The 22,562-nt window shown below is 37.1% G+C and overlaps 3 protein-coding genes across 3 annotated transcripts in view; all 3 read right to left on the bottom strand.

Annotated features, from left to right (window-relative positions):
- Nucleotides 1–2,290, bottom strand: part of dedd (death effector domain containing) — a 13,056-nt gene extending 10,766 nt beyond the window's left edge. Inside the window, 2 exon segments of the mRNA XM_056463943.1 lie at nt 1–577; nt 2,120–2,290. The exon segment at nt 1–577 is cut by the window's left edge and continues 102 nt beyond it. Coding sequence (XP_056319918.1) covers nt 1–460 — 460 coding nt within the window. The 5' untranslated portion in view covers nt 461–577; nt 2,120–2,290.
- A 3,610-nt stretch (nt 2,291–5,900) lies between these two features.
- Nucleotides 5,901–10,278, bottom strand: LOC130233755 (phospholipase A and acyltransferase 2-like). Its single transcript, XM_056463941.1, has 4 exons — nt 10,173–10,278; nt 9,647–9,767; nt 7,026–7,324; nt 5,901–6,936 (listed from the first exon to the last, which is right to left on the bottom strand). Exons 1-4 carry the CDS (start codon nt 10,188–10,190, stop codon nt 6,862–6,864), a joined length of 513 nt encoding a protein of 170 aa, XP_056319916.1. The 5' UTR covers nt 10,191–10,278; the 3' UTR covers nt 5,901–6,861.
- A 5,763-nt stretch (nt 10,279–16,041) lies between these two features.
- Nucleotides 16,042–22,536, bottom strand: si:ch211-229n2.6 (uncharacterized protein LOC561916 homolog). The gene is made up of 4 exons (XM_056463940.1): nt 22,345–22,536; nt 21,070–21,190; nt 16,276–16,574; nt 16,042–16,187 (listed from the first exon to the last, which is right to left on the bottom strand). The coding sequence occupies exons 1-4, from the start codon at nt 22,360–22,362 to the stop codon at nt 16,113–16,115; spliced, it is 513 nt and encodes a 170-aa protein (XP_056319915.1). The 5' UTR covers nt 22,363–22,536; the 3' UTR covers nt 16,042–16,112.
- Nucleotides 22,537–22,562: the final 26 nt, after the last annotated feature.

Raw genomic sequence — 22,562 nt, 5'->3', positions numbered from 1 at the left:
CCTGACGCTCCAGCGCAAGCAAGAAGTCCCGTCCACTCCTTATGCCTCCTCTCTCATACTCATCAATAACGTCCACAAAAAGAAAGGACAGCACGCGCACGTCACGGTGCGTCAGCTGTGCGCCAACTATATCAAACATGCGGTGAAGAGAGTAAAGCCCATACGCGTCATCCACAGCCTCCTCCGGCCACGGCTCCACACGGCCAGACGCAGGTCTCCGTGTTGAGGAAGAATTACTGCTGGATGCTGGAGCCAGTCGGCTTAGAGAAAGAGCAAGAGAGTTACCATGAGTTGTTCCAGATGATGACGCCGCTACCCAGCCTCTTCGAGGAGAAGAGAGCCCGGAGCGGGAGTACGAGTCTATCGGGGAACGTGAAATGTGCTGCCTGCCCTGACTGGATGTGGAGTTCTGTGGCGAGAGGAGGGCAGGGTTGGCATTCCCATGCTGCTGTGAGGTCATCACTCTTCGCTAAGCAGATGACGGGTGAGGGGGGATGGAGGAAGGCCCTTTCAGCGGTGTCAAGCAGCTCCAACTGTGTCAACACGCTCGGCCACAACTCTCACCTCCAACTTTACTCTGCAGGACAACAGGAGTTATGTTAAGGCTTTGGGTTGTTGACTCCACTGCGGGATCTTTATATTCATGTGACATGATAAATAAAGATGACAATAAAACTAGTAAATAATTATATAGTCTGGGTTAATTTTACTCTGTTACTTGAGCTGACGCTGATCTATTGCTCAACTATGTTTTCTAGATTTGTTGTCAGAGCTGGCGTTGCTCAATCATGCAGTAAGGCAAAATTTGATGTCACATTAAATTATATACAAAAATCACATCTAAAATATTGATTATATTTTGATTACATTCCTATTGTAAATAGAAATGCACGTGGATTATGTATATTCTGATGGCACATAAGTTTTACAGATCTTATATTCTTATAGCTACTACACATGAAACGTTCAGATTATTATCATTCTACCAAAATATTACAGAGACAGTACCCACACTCTGAGTCTCTGGGCATCATCGTAGGATGCCCGATCAACCTACCTACCTGTTCAATGTTTATCCTCTTACTTCTCTTCCCCTTCATCCCACTGTTCCCTTACCATTCCTTTCATCCCTACAATAAAGTCTAGCTGAAAGTGTGGCGTGGACCATAAATACATATCTAAAATGCTTCGGCATTCAAGTTTGCTTTGAACTTCAAAGAAAGAGAGAAGCAGATTTTACCTGTCAGTAGGTGCACATTGCTCCTGAATAGCATAAAAATAAAAGAAATTGTGGATGTCTTTTTTACTTTAATTGAAAAGAAACAGTGTATATCACCGTTTAATCAATAAAATTATTGTCACCACCGCAAGTATATTTCAAACCTGTGGGAAGCATAAATTTATATGAACTATATGGTTTTATATCATCTGCATAGCCAACAAAAAGCATGTTATAAAACGTCTAGAACATTTTAATTAGTTATAATTAATATTTAAACTCATTATACTATATCTATACTTATAAAGAACACCATTCATACATGTATACAATTACCTCATCTACAAATAGTGCCTCAGTCTGAGTATAACTACTGTAGAAAACAAACATTTTTGGTCAATTGTGCTGTACTTAAACTATTAAACAACTCCAGATTAAATTTAAGGTAGAAAAACAGTGAAGTTATAACATGATTAGCTTACTAATTAACACCTAACAGGTTTAAGATGGTGACTATCAAAATAACAGGATAATGAATTAAACATTTGACTCCATATCATGGTATTCAAAACGGTAATAAAGAACTTTTTTACATGTAGGTTTTAAACAAACTCTTAATAGAAAGAAAGATGAAGCAGTTACAATCAGCTGAAATCTATCCTCACAGCTGTGTTAGCCTGCTGCTAAGCATACACAAGGAGGGGCTGAACAAGACCGTGATATTTTAAGATTATCTATAATTTCCAAGTGAATATTGAACTGCGATCCCCTCGAGTGTTTTAGTGCTCTTAAATATACTTAAACGTTATTTGGTATCGATATAAACTCGCTTAGCAACCGACTGCTGGTTTGCTAACGTCAACAGCGTGTAGCAACACTGAATGTACACAACTGCCTTACCTCTTCAATTTCATGAATCACTTTACAGGCACGGCGACTACAGACGTGGACTCTGCTCAAAAGTGCGCTCCGGTCCTCATACATCTACAATAATCGTGTGTGGGGATAATTTAAACGGTTTGGTGAAGCTTGGTAATGAGCCCATTTTTTGTTCCTCTACTAAAATGTAGGTACATCCGGGACATGAGCAAGCGTGGGGCAACATCCGGGGAATGTAGGAAACAGTTCTTCTTTATTGAAAAGACAATACATTCTGGTGGTGGGTATTAAACAGGGTTTTTACTGATGTTATAAATTAATTCACAAGAAAAAATACAATTAATCAATAGTCTTCGTAAAGAAAATAAAAAATGTATTTTTATAATGAAAAGCACTACAGTACATTGCACCGTTTACTTTGAGAGAAATCACCATGGTAACCACAGTTTCATCAAAATACAATTAGTTTTATAGTTATTGTATTTTATAAAAAATATGTTTAAAAACTTTAAGGATTGTATGTATTTAAAAGTTTTGCAATTTTTATTCTCTTTTTATGGCTGATATGGAGTAGAAATAAATTGGATTTTACACTCACGTAAGTGTCATGCGTGGGAGTATGCCCAAGCAGTCCACATGGGTTTTGTGGACTTGAAGAAGGCATTCGACCGGCTGGAGGGGGTCCGCTTCGTCGACCACAGAATTTCATCTCTGTTGTTCACAGACAATGTTGTTCTATTGGCTTCATCAAACCTCCAGGATGCACTGGGGTGGTTTTTGCTGAGTGTGATGCCACTGGGATGAGAATCAGCACCTCCAAGTCTGAGGCCATGGTGCTCCACCTGAAAAAGGTGGTTTGCCATCTCCAAGTTTGAGGAAAGTCCTTACCCCAGGTGGAGGAATTCAATTATCTTGGTGTTTTGTTTACAAGTGAGGGAAGGATGGAATATGAGATTGACAGGTGGATCTGAGCAGCGGCAGCAGTAATGCGGGTAATGTACTGGTCAATTGTGGTAAAGAAGGAGCTGAGCCGAAAGACAAAGCTCTTAATTTACCGGTTTATCTACGTTCCTGCTCTCACCTATGGTCATGAGCTTTGGGTCATGATCAAAAGAACAAAATCTCGGATACAAGCTGCTGAAATTAGCTCTCTTAGCAGGGTGGCAGGGCGCACCCTTATAGATAGGGTGAGAAGCTCTGTCACCTGGGAGGAGCTCGAAGTAGAGCCGATGCACCTCCACATTGAGAGAATTCAGCTAAGATGGCTCGGGCATCTGTTTCGGATGCCTCCTGGACACCTACCTAGGGAGGTATTCCAGGCATGTCCCACCGGGAGGAGGCCTCGGGGAAGACCCAGGACACGTTGGAGGGACTATGTCTCTCGGCTGGCCTAGGAACGCCTCGGGATCCCCCCCGGAGGAGCTGGAGGAAGTGACTGGGGAGAGGAAAGTCTTGGGTTCACTCCTAAGACTGTTGCACCTGCAACCCGGTCCCGGAAAAGCAGATGAAAATTTAATTAAATCTTCAGCAAATACACGTATTATGTAAGGGATAGATAACTGATGATGGGTCTTTGTAAAGAACATAAATATTTATTTTCTGATTTAGGAAAATTATGAAAAACATTATTGCCCATTGTATCTTAAGAAAAAGCCTCTTGATAACCACAGTTTCATCTAAAACACAATGAATTAATTAGCTTACTAGTTATTAGTACAGCTCTCAATGGGGTATTTGCACATCACATGGACTTTTAATTTCAGCCAGCCAGCCTCATCGCTTCCGGTGAACTGATTTTTCCATTAAAAATCAGCGATCTTCACAGCTTCATAGAAATACAATATGAAGTCGGTCTCAGACCGGACAAGAAGCACTGCATTATATCCAATTTCCCTCAACATGCCTTTAAAATATGACAGACTTTAACAGGAAGTTTATCAATGGCTAAAAAACACTAGCTGTGCATATAGCCCATTTTAATAGATCCATGAATAATAGATCTAATAGATCAGTGGAGGACGCTTTTCTGTGTTATTCCTTATAGACGCATATATAAATAAAAAAATGTACAAAAGAAAATATAATTTTAGCAAATATACTTATAAATTAAGCTTTAATTGACAATGGGCTGCTTAATCTATTATAAAATAACATATGCATAGTGGTGATGCATTATTTTCTAGTAATTAAACAAAATGAAAGACCATTTCAATATAGTGTTCACTGGCCCATGAACATTTCCAGTTTATTCATAACTGTAACAAAAGGCAATTCAATCATAACTTAACGTTAATACATCTATCATAACATTATTTATCAGTATGTGGATCTTTTTGGAATCTCAGAAGCTCTAGAAATTAAAAATATAAAACAGGAAATACGCTGGGAGCATTGTTTTTGTTTACATCCTCAAAATGGTCTACCACACCTAGTGATGAGATGAGTTGAGATGTTGTATTTCAAGACTTGTTAGATTTTTGTCCTCAACTGCTCCTGTGGGTAGGACTAATTTCATCTCAACCAAAGCCTTTTGTTTTGTATTGATTAGCTTTTTTGACAGGCTGTAAAATAACTAGTATAGTTATATACTAGTATAGAGTATAGTTTTATGGAACTGTAATGGTCAAGACCTGACTGAAACCACCTGTGTCTTGAAAATAATTACACACCTTAGATGTTCAACAACCAATTTAAGAGGTCACACTTAGCTGATAATTGATAACAAGGCATGTTTGGCATGCTGTCCCGGGAGAGAGCCCTGAGCTCAGAAGATTTGAGCCCAAGGCTTCCTCCCATTTGAAGCTTAGGTAGGTCTCAGGAACTCCCCTGGTTTAGTTAGGACAGATTTGTTAGGCCTATGACTGATTATTGGTTTTGCTATGAAGGGATAAACTTTGCTATGGAGGGATAAAAATAAGAGCCTGTTTAAGAGTTAATTTTCTTTGCCAATTTGGTTTAATCAATTAACTTATATCGCATGTTTTTGGACTGTGGGAGGAACCCGAGGGAAACCCATGTGAGCACGGGGAGAACATGTAAACAACACAGAAACATAGTAAGGACCAGTGACCTTCTTGCTGTGAGGCAACAGTGCTAACCAGTGAGCCACCATGCCGTCTTATCTAGGAAAATAGAGAAGGAGTAGGGGTGGAAATGGGATTCTTCAACCTGAAGATAACTGAGGTAAGAAACTCTGGTTTTTATAGTGTGTTAGGAATCATCTGATTAGAGAATCATGTGTTGGCTAATGCACGACCAGCCATGGTCAATCATAAGCATGTGATCCTCTCGGAATTAGTTTAGAAATAAACTTCACTTGTAATCAAGCAACCAACAGCCCCATAATATAATAACATTTAATGTATTCTGGGGTAGATAATATGACTATATCATAATTAAAAGCCACACTCAAAAAATGTTTTTTACTTGTTCAAACTCCTTATTTAAAATGAGTGGCGCAGTAGGAAGTGCTGTCGCCTCACAGCAAGAAGGTCGCTGGGTTGCTGGTTTGAGCCCCTGCGTTTCTGTGTGGAGTTTGTATGTTCTCCCTGCGTTCACGTGGGTTTCCTCCAGGTGCTCCGGTTTCTCCCACAGTACAAAGACATGCAGTACAGGTGAATTGGGTAAGATAAATTGTCCGTAGTGTGTGTGGATGTTTCCCAGAGATGGATTGCGGCTGGAAGGGCATTCGCTGCGTAAAAATGTGCTGGATAAGTTGGCGATGAATTTCGCTGTGGCGACCCCAGATTAATAAAGGGACTAAGCTGAAAAGAAAATGACTGAATGAGCTGAAACAACACAATTCTTGAGATTTCATTGGGACAACATTTTTTTTTTATGTGTAATCCACATAAATTTGTTAAAAGTGTTAACTAAATCGATTTGTGTTGGGACAACATGAATGAATTGGGTGGAACCCTGGATTTTTACAGTGCATTTACATTTATGAATGTTTGGTTCATAGAATGTTCTGAGAAGATCAGTTTATGGTTATTAATAGAAAAACAAAGAATTGACATTAGACAATCTAAGGGTTTCAATAGAAAACTTCCCTGCAACCAAACACACATTTACACAAACAAAATGACTAACTGTAGCATAAACTATGGTAAATATTAGTGAAGATATGCGCCATATTAGTTAAAAAGTAAACAAAAGCAGTCAGAAACGAACGTCATGATTTTGCCATGCTGCGATCCTGGATTAACAGATGTTGATCCTGGAACGTAATTTTTGTTGGAAAATGTAATCCATACCTATTCCCTACCCCTAATAAATACCCAATCATAACTGTAAATTATTCCCAAAATCAGAGGGGAATAATAGTTGAATAACAATCATGTAGAAGTGCATAAACCTAAACTTAACATAAACTGTAATCGTATTCCTTAATTGTGATTGGCTGATTGAAATGTTGTTCCAGGATCAACATGGATGTTAATCCAGGAACATGTCCTACTTGGTGAAATCAGGTTGGCAGTCAGAACATTTTTCATACAATTTGATTACATTCTTACTGGAAAAAAACACTCCTTAGCTGGAATAAGCTGATATCTCCAATCCAAAGTGCCTAAGAGCATTTTAAAAGATCCACCTGGCCAGCCTGGGAGACCAAAAAAAGCAGAGATTCTGAAGGAAGTGAGAAACATTTCTTATGTCATAAAAAACTGGATTCTAGAAGCAGTCGTGTGGTGTTGTAAAATATCCATAGTGAAACACAATAAATAATTTTTGTAGCAATCTCTACTTTGGCATTCAGCAGGTCAATATGCTGGCACAAAGGCGCTGAATAGTTCTGTAGCATCCACACATTCCTTGTTTTTTGGTTTTCCTGGAATCTGTTAAAAAAAAACAATCAATATAAGCAGAATAATTCAAATGTAATTTGAATAATTCAAATGCTGAAACACAGAAGTCATGTCTTTACCTGATTGCACACAGCTTTTCCAGAGCGAACAAACGTGGCAAAGTGTTCACAATTAAATGTGAGGAGTTTGTAAGTGAACTCCCTGTCCACTAAGCCATTTAGCCTTCTTCTGATTTCATCTGGAGGTGAAGGCTGAATATCATGCTGGCTATTGCTCACTGAAACACGCGCTCCTTTTGGTACGTTCACTTCTGCCAGGAGCTGACGCCGTATCTTAGTTTCTCCAAGCAGAAGATCACCACAAACGGGGAAGACAGTCTGCAGAAATCCCCGAAATGTATTCATCACTTTATTTTCATCTGGAATGGGAAAAGCTAAATATGAGGCTGTTGTAAGAGCTTAAGAGAGCTGTTAATAGTATAAGAGCGATATAAGAAATCAAGAATAAGAAATCACTTATAAAATTAAACAAAATAATAGGTTATAATGTACTCACATATCCATTTATACATATAAATATGATATTATACTATTATTATAATTATTATTATCATCAGGTTCATTGTCACAGTGTCACATCATGTGCCATTTCAAATTGCTTTACAAACAGCCTTCACTTCTTAACTGCTTCATAAAGGGATAGTTCTACTATAGATATCAATAATAACCAGTTTCCAACTTTCTTCAAAATATCTTCTTTTGTGTTCAGCTGAACAAAGAAAGTTATAATGGTTTGTAACAACCCGAGGGCCAGTAAATGTAAAAAAAAGTAGTGTTGAAGTAGTAATACAAATATCAAAACAGCAAATCACATGGCAGCAGGTCAGTGCATTTAGACATGGTCAAGACAAGCTGCTGAAGTTCAAACTGAGCATCAGAATGGGGAGGAAACAGGTTTTAAGTGACGTATTTCTGGATCATCTTCTCCCTGATCTGCCTTTTACACCTGCAGTAGTCACCTAGACTGCAACTCCGCAAACTGGGAAGAGGAGAAATGGTCATGCCCAACTGAGCCTGGTTTCTCTCAAGGTTTTTTTTCCTTCACTTTCGTCAATTGGCGAAGTTTGTTCCTCGCCACTGTCGGCACTGGTTGGTTTAAGACTTGTGGAGCTGCACATCGATGGATTTGGTCTTCAGTGTTTTGTCCTTTCAGCAGTGAAAATTAAACCACACTGAACTAAGCTGAACTCCAATTTTGAAAACTTGTCTGACAGAATTTCAGTTTACTAGAACTTCTATGTTAAGCTGCTTTGACACAATCTACAATGTAAAAGTGCTATAGAAATAAACATTGAATTAAATTTATAAACAGGCAAGGCTGGGCAAAGTCACATCCAGGACCCTCACTACTAGCGCTGGTGCCCCTCAGGGTTGTGTTTTCTCCACACTGCTCTTCTCTCTCTATACACATAACTGCACATCTACAGATCCCTCTGTCAAAGTTCTGAAGCTTGTGAAGGACACTACAGTTATCCAAGATAGACATGAGTCTGCTTACAGACAGGAGGTTGAGCAGCTGGCTGTCTGGAGCAGTCAAAAGAGATGATTACACTCAAAATAGTGGAGATGCTTGTGGACCTCAGGAAAAACACGGTTGCAGTAGAGTCAGTCATATTCTTGGGCACCACCATGTCTAACAACTAATAAATTCGAGCTTAAAATGGCTTGAAAAAATTTTAAAACTGCTTTTATTCTAGCCGAAATAAATCAAATAAGACTTTCTGCAGAAGAATAAATTTTATAGGAAATACTGTGAAAATTCCTTGCTCTGATTTGGGAAATATTTGAAAAAGAAAAGAATAATCATAGGAGGGCTAATAATTGTGACTTCAACTGTATATGACAAAATATCATGAACAAACATTTTATGTTAATCAGGTTACCACCAATTTTTTTGTCTTCTAATGTGTTCAACAGAAAAAAATTTAAAAAGTCAATGGAGGGTAAATAAAGGCAGAATTTTCATTTTGTGGTAAACTATTAGCACTTTAATTATAAGTTATAACTAATATAGTTTAACATATGTGCATATTTTTAATTCTAATTGTTAAAAATTATGTACGTAAATAAACATTGAGCAATAGTTATGTTGTACACATGTATAAGCATATATGACATTTTAAGACGTACAAACATGAACTTGTAGGTAATATTTGTGATTTGCATAAGTCCATATGTCATATTTTTGCATGTAGTCATACAGAAATATTTATAATATGTAAAATACTGAAGTCAACATCTTAAGTTGAAGACCATTCATCAAAGTTGTCCTAAAACCATAGAACAACACCCATTTCTTGTCCTAGGACAATTTTGAAAAAAATATTTTTTCAATTACGCCACAGCGGAATGAACCGCCAACTTATCCAGCATATGTTTCACGCACCGGATGCCCTTCCAGCTACAAACCATTCACTCCCATTCATACAGTACGGACAATTTAGCTTACTCAATAATTCACCTATTATGCATGTCTTTGGATTTGTGGAGAAAACCGGTCACCCGGAGGAAACCCACGCAAACACGAGGAGAACATTCAAACTCTACACACACACATCAGTTGGGGTAACTTTGTCACTACATGGCTATTATGTATCTTTATATAGGCTACATTACACTATAGCATGATTTAATTGTTTCGTATAATTAGTAGACTAATACTAAAATCGTTTGCTACTTACCTGCAACAGCAAAGTGCACGACATATCCATCTCCGTCGTACACGCCCCAGTGTGCGTAGCCAATAGGATACGAGAACTCGATTAAATCTCCGAACTGCGCGTTGGGTATAAGGTGTTCAACCTGTGCACGACAGTTTCAACCTGTCAGGATTCCGCCAGTATGAAGCTGAAGTTACAGGTTTCACAAGTTTGACAACATGACGCCTGCATTCTTTCAGGAGCTTGATTCATATGTCATTTGTAGTGGCATACGTTTAAAATGAAAATTATTGTTTACATGATCTTAAAGTCATTTTAACAATAAACTCTAGTGGTATATATTTGCATAACAATCTCAACCCGTTTTAAATAGTTCTGTCCCAAAATAAATATAGCCTATATCCGACATAAATCTAATGGAACCTCGTCAGTTTTAACGTGACAAACAGTAATACAGATAACACAGATATTACTTTTGAACTTGAACTTGAATTAATCAAACATCACGTCAGATAATTCATCAGATAAAGTAATTGCGCAAACATACCTGTTCTTTGAAGTCCATTTCTCGTGTTTTGAGCTGTTTAGAGCAGAAACTACACGCAGGATTTAAATTTCTCTGTCACGCACTGAAGGCGTGGTCACGCGAAAACAATCAGTAGAATGACTTGTTAGAGAAGACTGACTTCTTCAGTGTGAAATGTTAAGCTGCTCCACCTTCAAATCTACTGCCACCTCTGCTAAATTATTAAATCATGCCGAATGCACTGTTTAGAATCATTTTACAACATTTAAGTTAGAATAAGGTCAAAATAAGGTCACCTTTAAGACTGGCTGTTTTGATAAACATCCACAACACTGTCCACTTTATTACAGTATTCCCATGACGAATGAGTGACAATCAGCCAGCCAGAATGACAAACTGACAATTGATCTCATTATTTCAAGATTAAATCAATGAATAAGCAAATGAAGATGTTAGACAACTCAACTGAATTTCAGCAGGTTTTTTTTTTTTTTTTTTTTTTTTTTTTTTTTTTTGTGGACTGCGTGTTAGCAGATAATTACACACATTAAAATTTTGAATACACCAGTAGTTATCTGACCACCAGTGGTGTAACGTAACAAATTACAAATAAATTACTGTAATTGAGTACTTTTTCCTCAGAAATTGTATTTTACTAAGTAGTTTTAATATTGTGTTGCTTACTTTTACTTTGCCTTGAGAACATTTTTAGTGCAGTATTGGTAACTTTTACTCCACTACTTTCCTTTAACCTGCAGACACTATTTTTTCCTGTCTATGGGGATTAGAAAAATCAGTCCTGTGATTCCTGTCTAATCAAATCGCACATAGAAGATAAATCACATCATAATGAACTTCATGGACATGGATGATTTATAATTGCAGCAAACCGTTTGGAAGCATTAAAAGTGTCCGAGAAGATGTCCAAAATCTGACCCAGAGACTGATTAGATGCATGTCACTGATGAGAAGATGATGGATGTTTACTGTATGATGACCAAAATGGCCTTAAACACCCAGCAGGCACAAGACATCAACATGACATCAGATGCATTTTGTTTGAAAATGAAAATGGGGTTGACATCAGAACCCAAGGTCAGGCCGACATTCATGTCAAACCTAAAATCAACCAAATATCAGCATCTAATGATGTTACAGCTTGAAGTTGTGTGGACGTTATCACTATGACGTCTATCAGATGTTGTCATACCTGACGAATAAATGTCTGTATTTGACGTCAATATGACGTTGTTTAAGATGTTGACTCGATGTTAGACTTTGGTCACTTTCTAACACAACCTAAAATCAACGTCATTTCACGTCGTTATTGGACATCAAAATAGCGTCCTTAGACGCTGGCTAGACATTGAATTTTGGTCACCTGACATCACAACCTACATCTAACTTATATTAACATCTTATGACATGTATGTGCTGGGCAATCACTAAATGCACTACAGAATGTTACGTTTACACACATCCACAATTACATGTAAATGCATCAGCTTTTTGCAACGTAATACTCAGTAATACTCGTAGTACTTTTGAAAGGGCTACTTTTTACTCACACTTTGAGTAATATTTACAACAGATACTTTTACTTTACTTGCACTACATTTTTGGCAAGTAACGGTACTTTAACTTAAGTATGATTTTTCAGTGCTCTTTCCACCACTGCTAACCACCTTTGTTTAAATGGAGTCCACTTTCTTCAGAATTATATCAGCATCTTTGTACAGGGCTGCCTGCACCTCCCAGTACCTGATTGGGTTGTCAAAGAGACTGATGCCATTGTAGAAGACCTGAAGGGCAGAAGTCATCCTTCCCAAGTTTGGTGATGTTGTTTAAATGGAGGTAAAGAATTAAGATTAAGTAAGTTAATATTAATTAACTTACATTTATTTTGTGATTATTGTTTCTTTTTCTTCCATTTATGCTTTTGAATTGTATTATGGACCTTACACTTTCTTCTAAGTTTTGATGTTTAAAAGTTTGAAAAAGGTGACTTTTATTGACATTTTTAATAGTTTGAAGGGACATATTGGCTGGGACATTGTTGTAAATTATGGTAAATAATCTGGTAATAAACTACCAGTATACTTTTTACGTTACTTTATAGACTTAATTCTCCAGCCTGAGATCACGAGGAAACGTAACTATGTCGTGTTTTGTTAGGAAAGTGGCTAATTTAGTTCATATGATTTCATTCGTATGAAAACAGATCATTTTTAAAGAAGATGTCCCCCAAACCCCAGCCCTAAACAGACCACTCATTGGGGGATGAGCAAATCGTACTAAAATGTACTAATGAGGTTGTTCAAATGAATCGGTTGAATCAGTAGAAATGTGTGAACTTCATATGAGGCAAACCACTGGGCACACTGGGTAGATGGTTGTTGTCCAGGTGCAGCTCTCTCAGGTTGGTGAGGTAAGATACAGCACTATGCTCAATGTGGCGAATCTGGTTACTGCCAAGTCCCAACCTAAACACAAAGATGGAGGATTTCACCACTTGACGACACCCAAAACATACTAGAAGTAATCATAATACAATCTGTTTGCATGCATGCTGTATGCTAATGACACTAAATAAATAGAGATGTGTAAAGTAACCTCTGCAGCTGGGTGTACTGGCTGAGATCCACCAGCTCAGTGGTTTGAATTGTTTCCTCTGGGTGCTCTGGTTTCCCCCACAGTCCAAAGATATGTGGTATAGGTGAATTGGGTAAGCTTAATTGTCCGTAGTGTATGTGTGATGGTTTCCCAGTGATAAAAGTACATCTGCTGTTTAAAACATATGCTGGATAATTTGGCGGTTCATTGCACTATGGCGACCCCAGATAAATAAAGGGACTAAGCCGAAAAGAAAATGAATGAATGAATGTATGACATAATATTGTGAATGGTGTTACAGTTTAAAATATGGATATATATATTTTATCTTCTTTCTATTGGTAGAAACTGTGATACTAAAACTTAAATGGCAAGTACACAGCAAACCTGATTTGGAACAACTTAAGGGTCCGTAAATGATGGCATGATTTTAATTTTTTTCAATTCAATTCAATTCAATTCACCTTTATTTGTATAGCGCTTATACAATGTAGATTGTGTCAAAGCAGCTTCACATAAAAGGTCATAGTAAATAGGAACAGTGTAGTTCATTTTTAATTTTTAATTTTTATTTTTTGGGCGAACTATTGCTTTAAATCGATCAAAGGACAAAGTAAAAGAAATTTATGTAGCATGATTTCCGCAAAAATATTAAGCAGCAACTGTTTTAATAACTGATAATAAAAAGAAAATTAAATTGAAAATTAAATTAAATCAACTAGTTTCTGAGACTATTTGTTACCTTTGGGAACCCCGGTGAATTTGGCTTTAAAAATGAGCAGCTTCAGGCCCATAAATGCTCCTTGTTCAAAACAGTTCTGGAGTGGATTACGACCCATCTCTGCAAGAAAAAATAAATATAAAACAAATCAATGTTTGAACCATATGACACACAACACCATATGAACCATGTAAAACAGTCAACTTTATCAAATGAAATGAGTGTTGTTACCTCAAAATCCTGAAACAGTTTGAGTTGCCTTAACTTATTGAGCTTTACAGTACTCAGTTGGTTTGAGTTCTCTTCATTTATTGGGGTTTACTGTGCTCAAATTGCTTCATTTACTCAAATGAATTAAGTTCACAGTACTCATTAAGATTAGTTTTTTAACTTAAATGGTTTATAGCAATCGGTTTCCTCAAATGGTTTGTGTTACCTTGGCTTTTTAACTTTTTTAAGGTGATTGGCACAGTCATGACGTGCATGTTGTGAAGGCCTGAGAAGCTAAATGCCGGCTCTTTCTTGATGCGATTGTCATGGATCCGTAGCTCCACAAGAGATGAAGGCAGGTTTTTGGGCATGAAAGTGAAATGTGTCAGGGGCAGGGGTTATGAATAGCTGATTGGAAAAAAGGTGTAAAAACCAGATTCTTTTGAAAGTATAGTTAATCCAAGAATGAAAATTCTGTCATCGTTTATTCACTATCCACTTCTTTTAAACATGTCTGATGTTCTTTTTTTTTTAGCAAAAAAGAAAAAAGCATCTTGAAGAGTAGTGGAAACCGTCATTGACTTACATATTGTACAGTATTTTTGTGTTCTGCAGAAAAAAAGAAACTCATCATTTAAGGGTGAGTAAATGATGAGGTAAATCAATTTGACACACATATTAACAATATTAATTTCTCAATTCACACAATTAATAATGAAATAAAAATATGTTAAGTCTCACATAGAGGTTAAAGAGTCCCGTAAAGTCTCCCTCCCTAATCTCTGTGATCCTATTGCTCTGCAGGTTCAACAGCAGTGTGTCTGCAGGGATATCATGGCACATACCCTAAACCTGGTGGAGAATAATGAACAAAGAAACAGGAAGAAAACAACTCCCAGAATGGAGATATGAAAAAAAATCAGTATATTTGAAATAATCTGAGCCGAAAAATTTAAGAAAAAAAAATCTATGCAGATCAAGTGTTGTTTCAGCTTTAAATTTACTGTGGTAGACTAAATAAAACAAGATAGCTAAATCTCAACATGAAATAAAAGCTAACCTATTTACATTCTTATTACACATTATATTTATACTGTGTGTGATTTATGGGTGCAAGTAATTCCCAAATAATTTTATTGCCCACTCTCAGAAACATGCATGCTCTTGCTCAGGAATGACCTTTCTTTCCATCTGCCATCATTAAGCCCTCCAACCAGATTTTATCACATTAGCTATATTTCAAAAAGAGAAACTGTAAGCTATATAATCTAAAATAACTTGCTGCTAACCAAAATGTTGCACAAAACATCCATAACAATCGGTTTCGCAAAGATGAACAGTAGTTTACAACATACATTCAGAGAATTATAGACAAATTCATTAACACCAGATGGCGCCAGTTACATTTGTATGAAACGAGATCGCTTCCCGCCGTGTCTGTGGTCCTCTGACATTTTCCTTCGGCGTAGTCGCTTTATTTCAGTGATCACCAAACTTGTTCCTGGAGGGCCGGTTTTGGCTCCAACCCTAATCAAACACACCTGAACAAGCTAATCAAGGTCTTCCTAGGTATACTAGAAACATCCAGGCAGGTGTGTTGAGGCAAGTTGGAGCTAAATCCTGGAGGGACACCGGCCCTCCAGGACCGAGATTGGTGACCCCTGCTGTTTATTAGGAGCCGCCACAGCGGAATGACCCACCAACTTATCCAGCATATGTTTTATGCAGCGGATGCCCTTCCAGCAGCATTATCTATCCGCAATAATGTTCAAATGTAGAATAATTTAATATTAAATAAATTAATGAAAGCAATACTTCAAGATGCGCAACGTACAATACAGACAACAGCATTTGAGTCCACGGACTACAATTAAATATCCAGAGGAAAATGCTTGTTCTTTAATTGTTGTGTTGGGCTAGTTATTGTATAATTATGCTTGTTTAATATGCAAAAAATCATTTGGATTGGCTTACAATGAGCACGTCATGTTCACAAAAACACAAATTAAGTTCAAATAATGTTACAACTGCAACCCATACATACATTTATGCACACAAATATAAGTCACTGTAGTGTATACAGTGGAAAATCTTAGTAATGTGCCATATCAAAAAAGGACAGTCAAAAACTATTCTTCATGCAATATGATTCCATTCTTGCTGGAAATAAAAAAAGATTGTTTAGCTGGTATAAACTGATAGTCTCTCCAAAGTGCCTAAAATCAGCCAAACAGATCCAACTGGCCAAAAAATACAAGCAGAGATACTGAAGAAAATGAGGCATGTTGTGTCATCGAAGAAGAATTTTAAGAAAAAATTCCCAAAGAAATTCTGGAAGCATTCGTGTGGTGTGGTAAAATATTTACTATAAAACACAAATTATTTTTGTAGCAATCTCTACTTTGGCATTCAGTAGGTCAGCATGCTGGCACAAAGAGACTAAATAGCTGTGTAGCTTCCACACATTCATTGTCTTTTTCTTTTCCTGGAATCTGGAAAACAAAGCAATCAATATAACCATGTTAGAACAATTCAAATGTACAGAACACTTTTGCTGAAACACAGAAGTCATGCCTTTACCTGATTGCACACAGCTTTTCCAGACCGAACAAACGTGGCAAAGTGTTCACAATTAAATGTGAGGAGTTTGTAAGTGAACTCCTTGTCCACTAAGCCATTTAGCCTTCTTCTGATTTCATCCGGAGGTGAAGGTTGTAGATCGTGCAGGCTATTGCTCACTGAAACACGCGCTCCTTTAGGTACATTCACTTCTGCCAGGAGCTGACGCCGTATCTTAGTTTCTCCCAGCAGAAGATCACCACAAGCAGGGAAGATGGTCTGCAGAAATCCCCGAAATCTACTCATCACCTTGCTTTCATCTGGAATTGAAAAAGTCAAATTTGAAAAAGAATAACGTACTTATAAAGTGACACACAATGATACAGTTATACTCACACATCCTTTGATACACATAAATACATTATTAGTATTATTAGTATTAAGTTCATTGCATAAACTGTCAGAGTAGGTCACATCATGTGCCGTTTAAATATATAATATAATTCTTTCTAAATAGCCACTTTACTTCTTCAGCTGCTTGTTAAAGAGATCATTTCCCTCACATAAAACACATTCGGTCAACATTTAAACACCCTTCACTTGACTTGACAACCTGTTTGACTTTCTGTTGATGTTGAACATTCATTCATTCATTCATTTTCCTTTGACTTGGTTCCTTATTTATCAGTGGTCGCCATATCTGAATGAACCGCCAACTATTTAAGCATATGTTTTACACAGCGGATTCCCTTTCAGCCACAACCCAGTACTGGAAAACACCCATACACTCTCGCATTCACACACACTCATACACTAAGGTCAGTTTAGTTCATCCAATTCACCTATATGTTCAACTGAGTAAAGAAACCCATTAAGGTTTGCACCGACTTGAAAAGGGGTCATTAAATGGCTAATGCATTTTTATTTTTGATGAACAACCCCTTTAATACAAATATCAAATCAGCCAATCACATGGCAGCATTTGACTGCATTTAGAAGTATAGACATGACAGGGGCTGCATACCAGACCAATTTTTAATGCCTTCACTTGCAAACTTCCTTCCGTCTTGTTTATGTGACACAACCAAGATAGAAATAGAAATAAAATAACCTGGCATATGACCCGGCCCACTTTACGCTTGGGTCCTCGGCCTAAAACCAACACATAGATCCAGCCTATATGTGGCTTACTCCCTGTTAAAGTAATGCATGGTTTTATGTGGCCAAAGTCTGGCACAGACACTATCAGACAGATCTGGCTGAGATCCGGCTTGGTCCTAGAGCCAGATCTGGTGCATTAAAGACAGATAGTCTTCATCAGGGTAACAACCCTGCAGGCACAGGACGTCAACATGATGTCATATTGACGTTGTACCCCAACATCATGGGGACGTTGGATTTTTTTAAAAATGAAAATCGAGTTGACTTCAGAACCCAACGTCAGGCTGACATCAATGTCCAACCTAAAAACAACCAAATATCAATGTCTAATCATGTTACACCTTGACGTTGTGTGGATGTTACCACTATGACATCAGTCAGACATTGGATTTTGGTCACTTTCCAACACAACCTAATCAACCAAATATCAACGTTATTTGGCGTCGTTATTGGACATCAAAATAACGTCCTTAGACTCTGGCTAGACATTGAGTTTTGGTCACCTGATGCCATGACCTTAATCTAACCTAATATTAATGTCTTATGATGTTGTGTACCTGCTGGGAACGTGAGGGCATGACCGAAGATACACAGGTGAATCCTTTGCGGAAGTGTTTTATTGACTAAACGCATGTTGTAAATTTTCCTCCCCATCACATCTGTGCCAATAAACATTAACTATGCAGCAACAAATTCAAACACATATTCATGTCAATATTAAGAATAATTAACTTTAGCAGTTATTGTGATTGTGAGTTTTAATTCTAATAATTGTTTTAATTTTGATGTATCATATTTCTCAGCTCAAAAAAGCAGTTGTTGATAACAGGGAATAATTCATTGTTAACAATAATAAGTTAAATAAAAATACAGATAAGAGTGATGTTTTGTGGAGGTAGAAAACTATTGCAATATAATCTACTTTCTCTAGTATTCAAAAAATCTTGACATGCAAGCAAAATCAGTGGTGTACATTGGTGTTGCTCCCTTGGTCAAAATTAAAGTGGAACACACTGGCAGTGGGGAACATGGGTTAGTGCTTAAAGCAGTTCATGAGTGTGGAACAGAGCCAAGTTGCCATTGTTCATACTGTGCATGAGAATGGGGAAGAAAGGTGTTTAAGTATTGTACAAAATCAAAACTGGAACTAATATTTTTCATGTATTTTATTAATCGTTTTTAAAATGACATCATAGCTAAATAGTTCAAACGATTACATGTTTGCATATCAAGGATTATTTTATAGATTTTTTTTTATTTGTGTGAAAAACACTCAGGTATTTATGTAAAGCAGTTTACTTTGATGTGGTTTGTAATTTTTTCACCATTTGTTCAGTGCTAGCTAAACTATCAGCCAAGTGATTAGCCAATCACTGCAGTCATGTACTAACTGGCACCGATTTGTAAATGCTAGTATTCAGGCACAACAGATTGGATATCTTGGAGCTGTTTGTAAGGTGTGTGTGTGTGTGTGTGTGTGCGTGTATACACATGAGCAATGTAATTTTGTTTCTTTATTTTACATGACAATTTGTGGTCAAAAGTTCGGGTTCGGTTTTTATTTTTATGATTAATTTTATTTATAATTAATTTTAGTTTTATTTACTCATGTATTTTTTCAGGGGTTTTCGCCGTTATTGATAGGACAGTGGAGATTTTACAGACAGGAAAGTGTGGGGAGCAGAGATAGGGTAAGGATCTGCAAAGGACCTCGAGCCAGGAACCTTGGTACTATGTGTCGACGCACTAACCACTAGGCTATTGGCATCTAGAAAATTATTCGGTTCATCAAGGTGGCATTTATTAAATGTTAAAAAAAAAAAAAGTTAAATTGTTAAGTGAAGCATCATAAACTATTTTCAAGAGAAGCACATAAAATGATTAATCGCAGCTGGTCTCTCATCTGTAATCATTAATAAGCCAATCAGATTAATCCAAACTCACTAGCCAGTCTAAAAATACTCCCTTATCTTCGGTTTTCTTTTTCTTAAGAAAACCGAAGATAAGGGAGTATTTTTAGACTGGCTAGTGAGTTTGGATTAATCTGATTGGCTTATTAATGATTACAGATGAGAGACCAGCTATTACAAATAATATTTATAATGATGATAATAATAATAATAATAATAATAATAATAATGAAACAAATAATAAAAAAATATAATAATAATAAGTGTCACTGTGGTGCAGTGGGTAGCACGATCACCTCTCAGCAAGAGGGTCGCTGGTTCGAGCCCCGGCCCCATGTTCGCATGGGTTTCCTCCAGGTGCTCCGGTTTCCCCCACAAGTCTAAAGACATGCGGTAGGTGAATTAAACAAGCTAAATTGGCCGTAGTGTATGTGTGTGTATAAGTGTTTCCCAGTGTTGGGTTGTGGCTGGAAGGGCATCCGCTGCGTAAAACACATGCTGGATAAGTTGGAGGTTCATTTCACTGTGGCGACCCCTGATTAATAAAGGGATTAAGCAAAAAAAAAAAAAAAATTAAAAATTAATGAACGAGTGAATAATAATAATAATAATAATAATAATAATAATAATAATTAATATTACAGTGATTTCTGAAGGATCATGTGACTCTGAAGACGAGTAATGAAGCTGAATATTCATCTTTGAAATCACTGGAATAAATGATTAAACTAAATTATAAACAATTTTTGAAGAGTTATTTTATAGTGTACTATCATTTCACAGTTTTACAATTTACACTGTATATTTGATTAAACAAACACAGCCTTGTTGAGCAGGATAAGCTTGTTTTAAAACATTTAAAAATCATACCGACCCCAAACTTTTGGCCGGTAGTGTATAGTTTATTTGACTTGTCTGTTCTTTAGAACCACAGATTGTTTAGAACTACACTGTACCTCACAGTCTCATTGGGTTCTGGGACATATAGGTCCTGGGGTGGACATTTGAAGCGACTCAGTCAAAATTAAAGTGGAATGCACTTTTTTTAAATGATGGTGGGGATTTCCCCTGAAAGGAAGTGCTCAGGGAAGTTGGAGGGTGTGTAAAAGTGAGGTGGAGCGCAACCAAGATGCTAAAGCTCAAACTGAGCCTAAGAATGGGGAAGAGATGTTAATTGACTTCCTTATTGCACAACATCAAACAGGAATAACTAAATGACAGCAGAGCCAATATCTTTCATAATTAATTAAAGTTTTTCATGCCAGCAACATCTCAGCCATTTAACAATTATAATATTTGTATGCCAGTATTTATGTATATGAAATATTAAATGAAATATTTAAATGTGGCTTAGTGGTTAGCACTGTCGCCTCACTGCAAGAAGGTCGCTGGTTTGAGTCCCGGCTGGGCCATTTGGCATTTCTGTGTGGAGTTTGCATGTTCTCCCTGTGTTCACATGCGTGTTCAACATTATAAAAATATGTTAACATTTACTACTGTCATAGACATTTTGTAACAACATGCTCATCAGTTGGGAATAGTTGTCACTACATGCCTATTATCTGTCCACCTTCTATGCTAATACTCCCCATAATTGTCTCCATCACCCTATCTCCTTTCATCCACCAATCAGTTGGTGTGTCCAGAATGCCTGCAGTTGGATGCTGCACACTGGTGGTAGTTGAGGATATCTCCCCTCCCCAATTCCTGGAAATAAGGAATTATTTATTAATTATTAACTTACCAGCAACAGCAAAGTGCAGAACGTATCCATCTCCCTCGTACACACCCCAGTGTGAGTAGCCAATGGGATACGAGAACTCGATTAAATCTCCAAGCTGCGCACTGGATATAACATTTTCAACCTGTACATCACAGTATCGGCCAGTCAGGATTCTCTGACAGTATGCAGCTGAAGTTACATGCTTCACAAGTTTGACAACATGACAGCAGCATTCTTTCAGGAACTTGATTCTTTAAATCATAGTGGCATACAGTTAAAGTGAAACTAGAGAATAGTTTTAACCCTCATGTTTTCTTACAATTCTGTAGCTTAAACATTGTTTGCCCCTCTGGTCAAAAATGACCCACATTAACTAAACAGCTATAAAAAAGTGGTTTAGTTAAGTCCTCAAATCTATTCTGCATGAAGGAACATTATCTTCACTATAAACTCTGTGAATATCTAGGTTAGGGATGCATTTTGTAGTTTCAACCCCAATTAAACACACCGAAAGCAGCTAATCAAGCATATTCTAGGTACACAAAACCTTCCAGGAAGGTGTGTTGAAGTAAGTTGGAGCTAAACTATGCAGGACACCAGCCCTCCAGAACCGAGTTTGGACACTCTTGTTCTAGGGTTTCCCTCATCGGTGCAGTCTTTGAGGCAAACTTTTGCTTTAGATTAAAGTAAAGAGTATATTTTCCAATGGTAAAAGTACCTGCAAAATGTTTTTAGCAATTATTTCTAAAAGTTAAAGAAGCAGATTATTATTGTGTATGTTTGAGGGGGGATATTGGAGTGTGAATGTGTGTGCGAGTAGATTGTGGTGAAAAAAATGTTTTCAGACAGGTCAAAATTGACCTAAAGGATGACCGGTGTACCCTAAATACGTACAACCTTCATGGAAATAGAAAATATTTTTTTCTAATGTGGGGTACTTGTAGAAAAATCACAAAACTTTCAAATAAAATACATTGTTTTTACAGGGTTTTTTATGTAAAATGGTGCACCGGCCATAGGTCAACATAATATATAATAGGAGAGATACTTTAATGTTTAATTTCAACATAAAACTTGAGTTGTATTATCAATAAAAATCCCAAGCCATTTGAAATGATTCTGCTGCTTGATAAATAATATTCAGAAAAATATTGCAAGTATATTCTAATAAAGCATCAAATGGAACCTAGTCAAACTTAAAGTGACATAAAATAATGCAGATTTGACAAGTTTCTAAACTTGAATTTGAACTATTCAAACCACACATCAGATAATTCTGTAAATGTGCAATCTTACCTGTTCCTGGTAGTCCATCTTTTCTGTTTAAGTCGTTAAGAGCAGAAACTGCATGCAAAAGGAATTAAGTTTCTCTGCCAAGCCTTTAAAGTGTGGCCACACGAAAACAATCAGCAGAATGACTTGTTTAAGAAGACTGTCTTCCTCCAGTCTAAATTGTTTACTCCACCTTCAAATGTACTGCCACTTCTGCATATTTAATAATGCCACAGAATGCA

Source organism: Danio aesculapii, chromosome 8, assembly GCF_903798145.1.
Source record: "Danio aesculapii chromosome 8, fDanAes4.1, whole genome shotgun sequence".
In the NCBI taxonomy this organism is placed as follows: Eukaryota; Metazoa; Chordata; class Actinopteri; order Cypriniformes; family Danionidae; genus Danio; species Danio aesculapii.
Note: the sequence above shows the minus strand (reverse complement) of the source record. Positions and strands in the feature narration are given on the sequence as shown.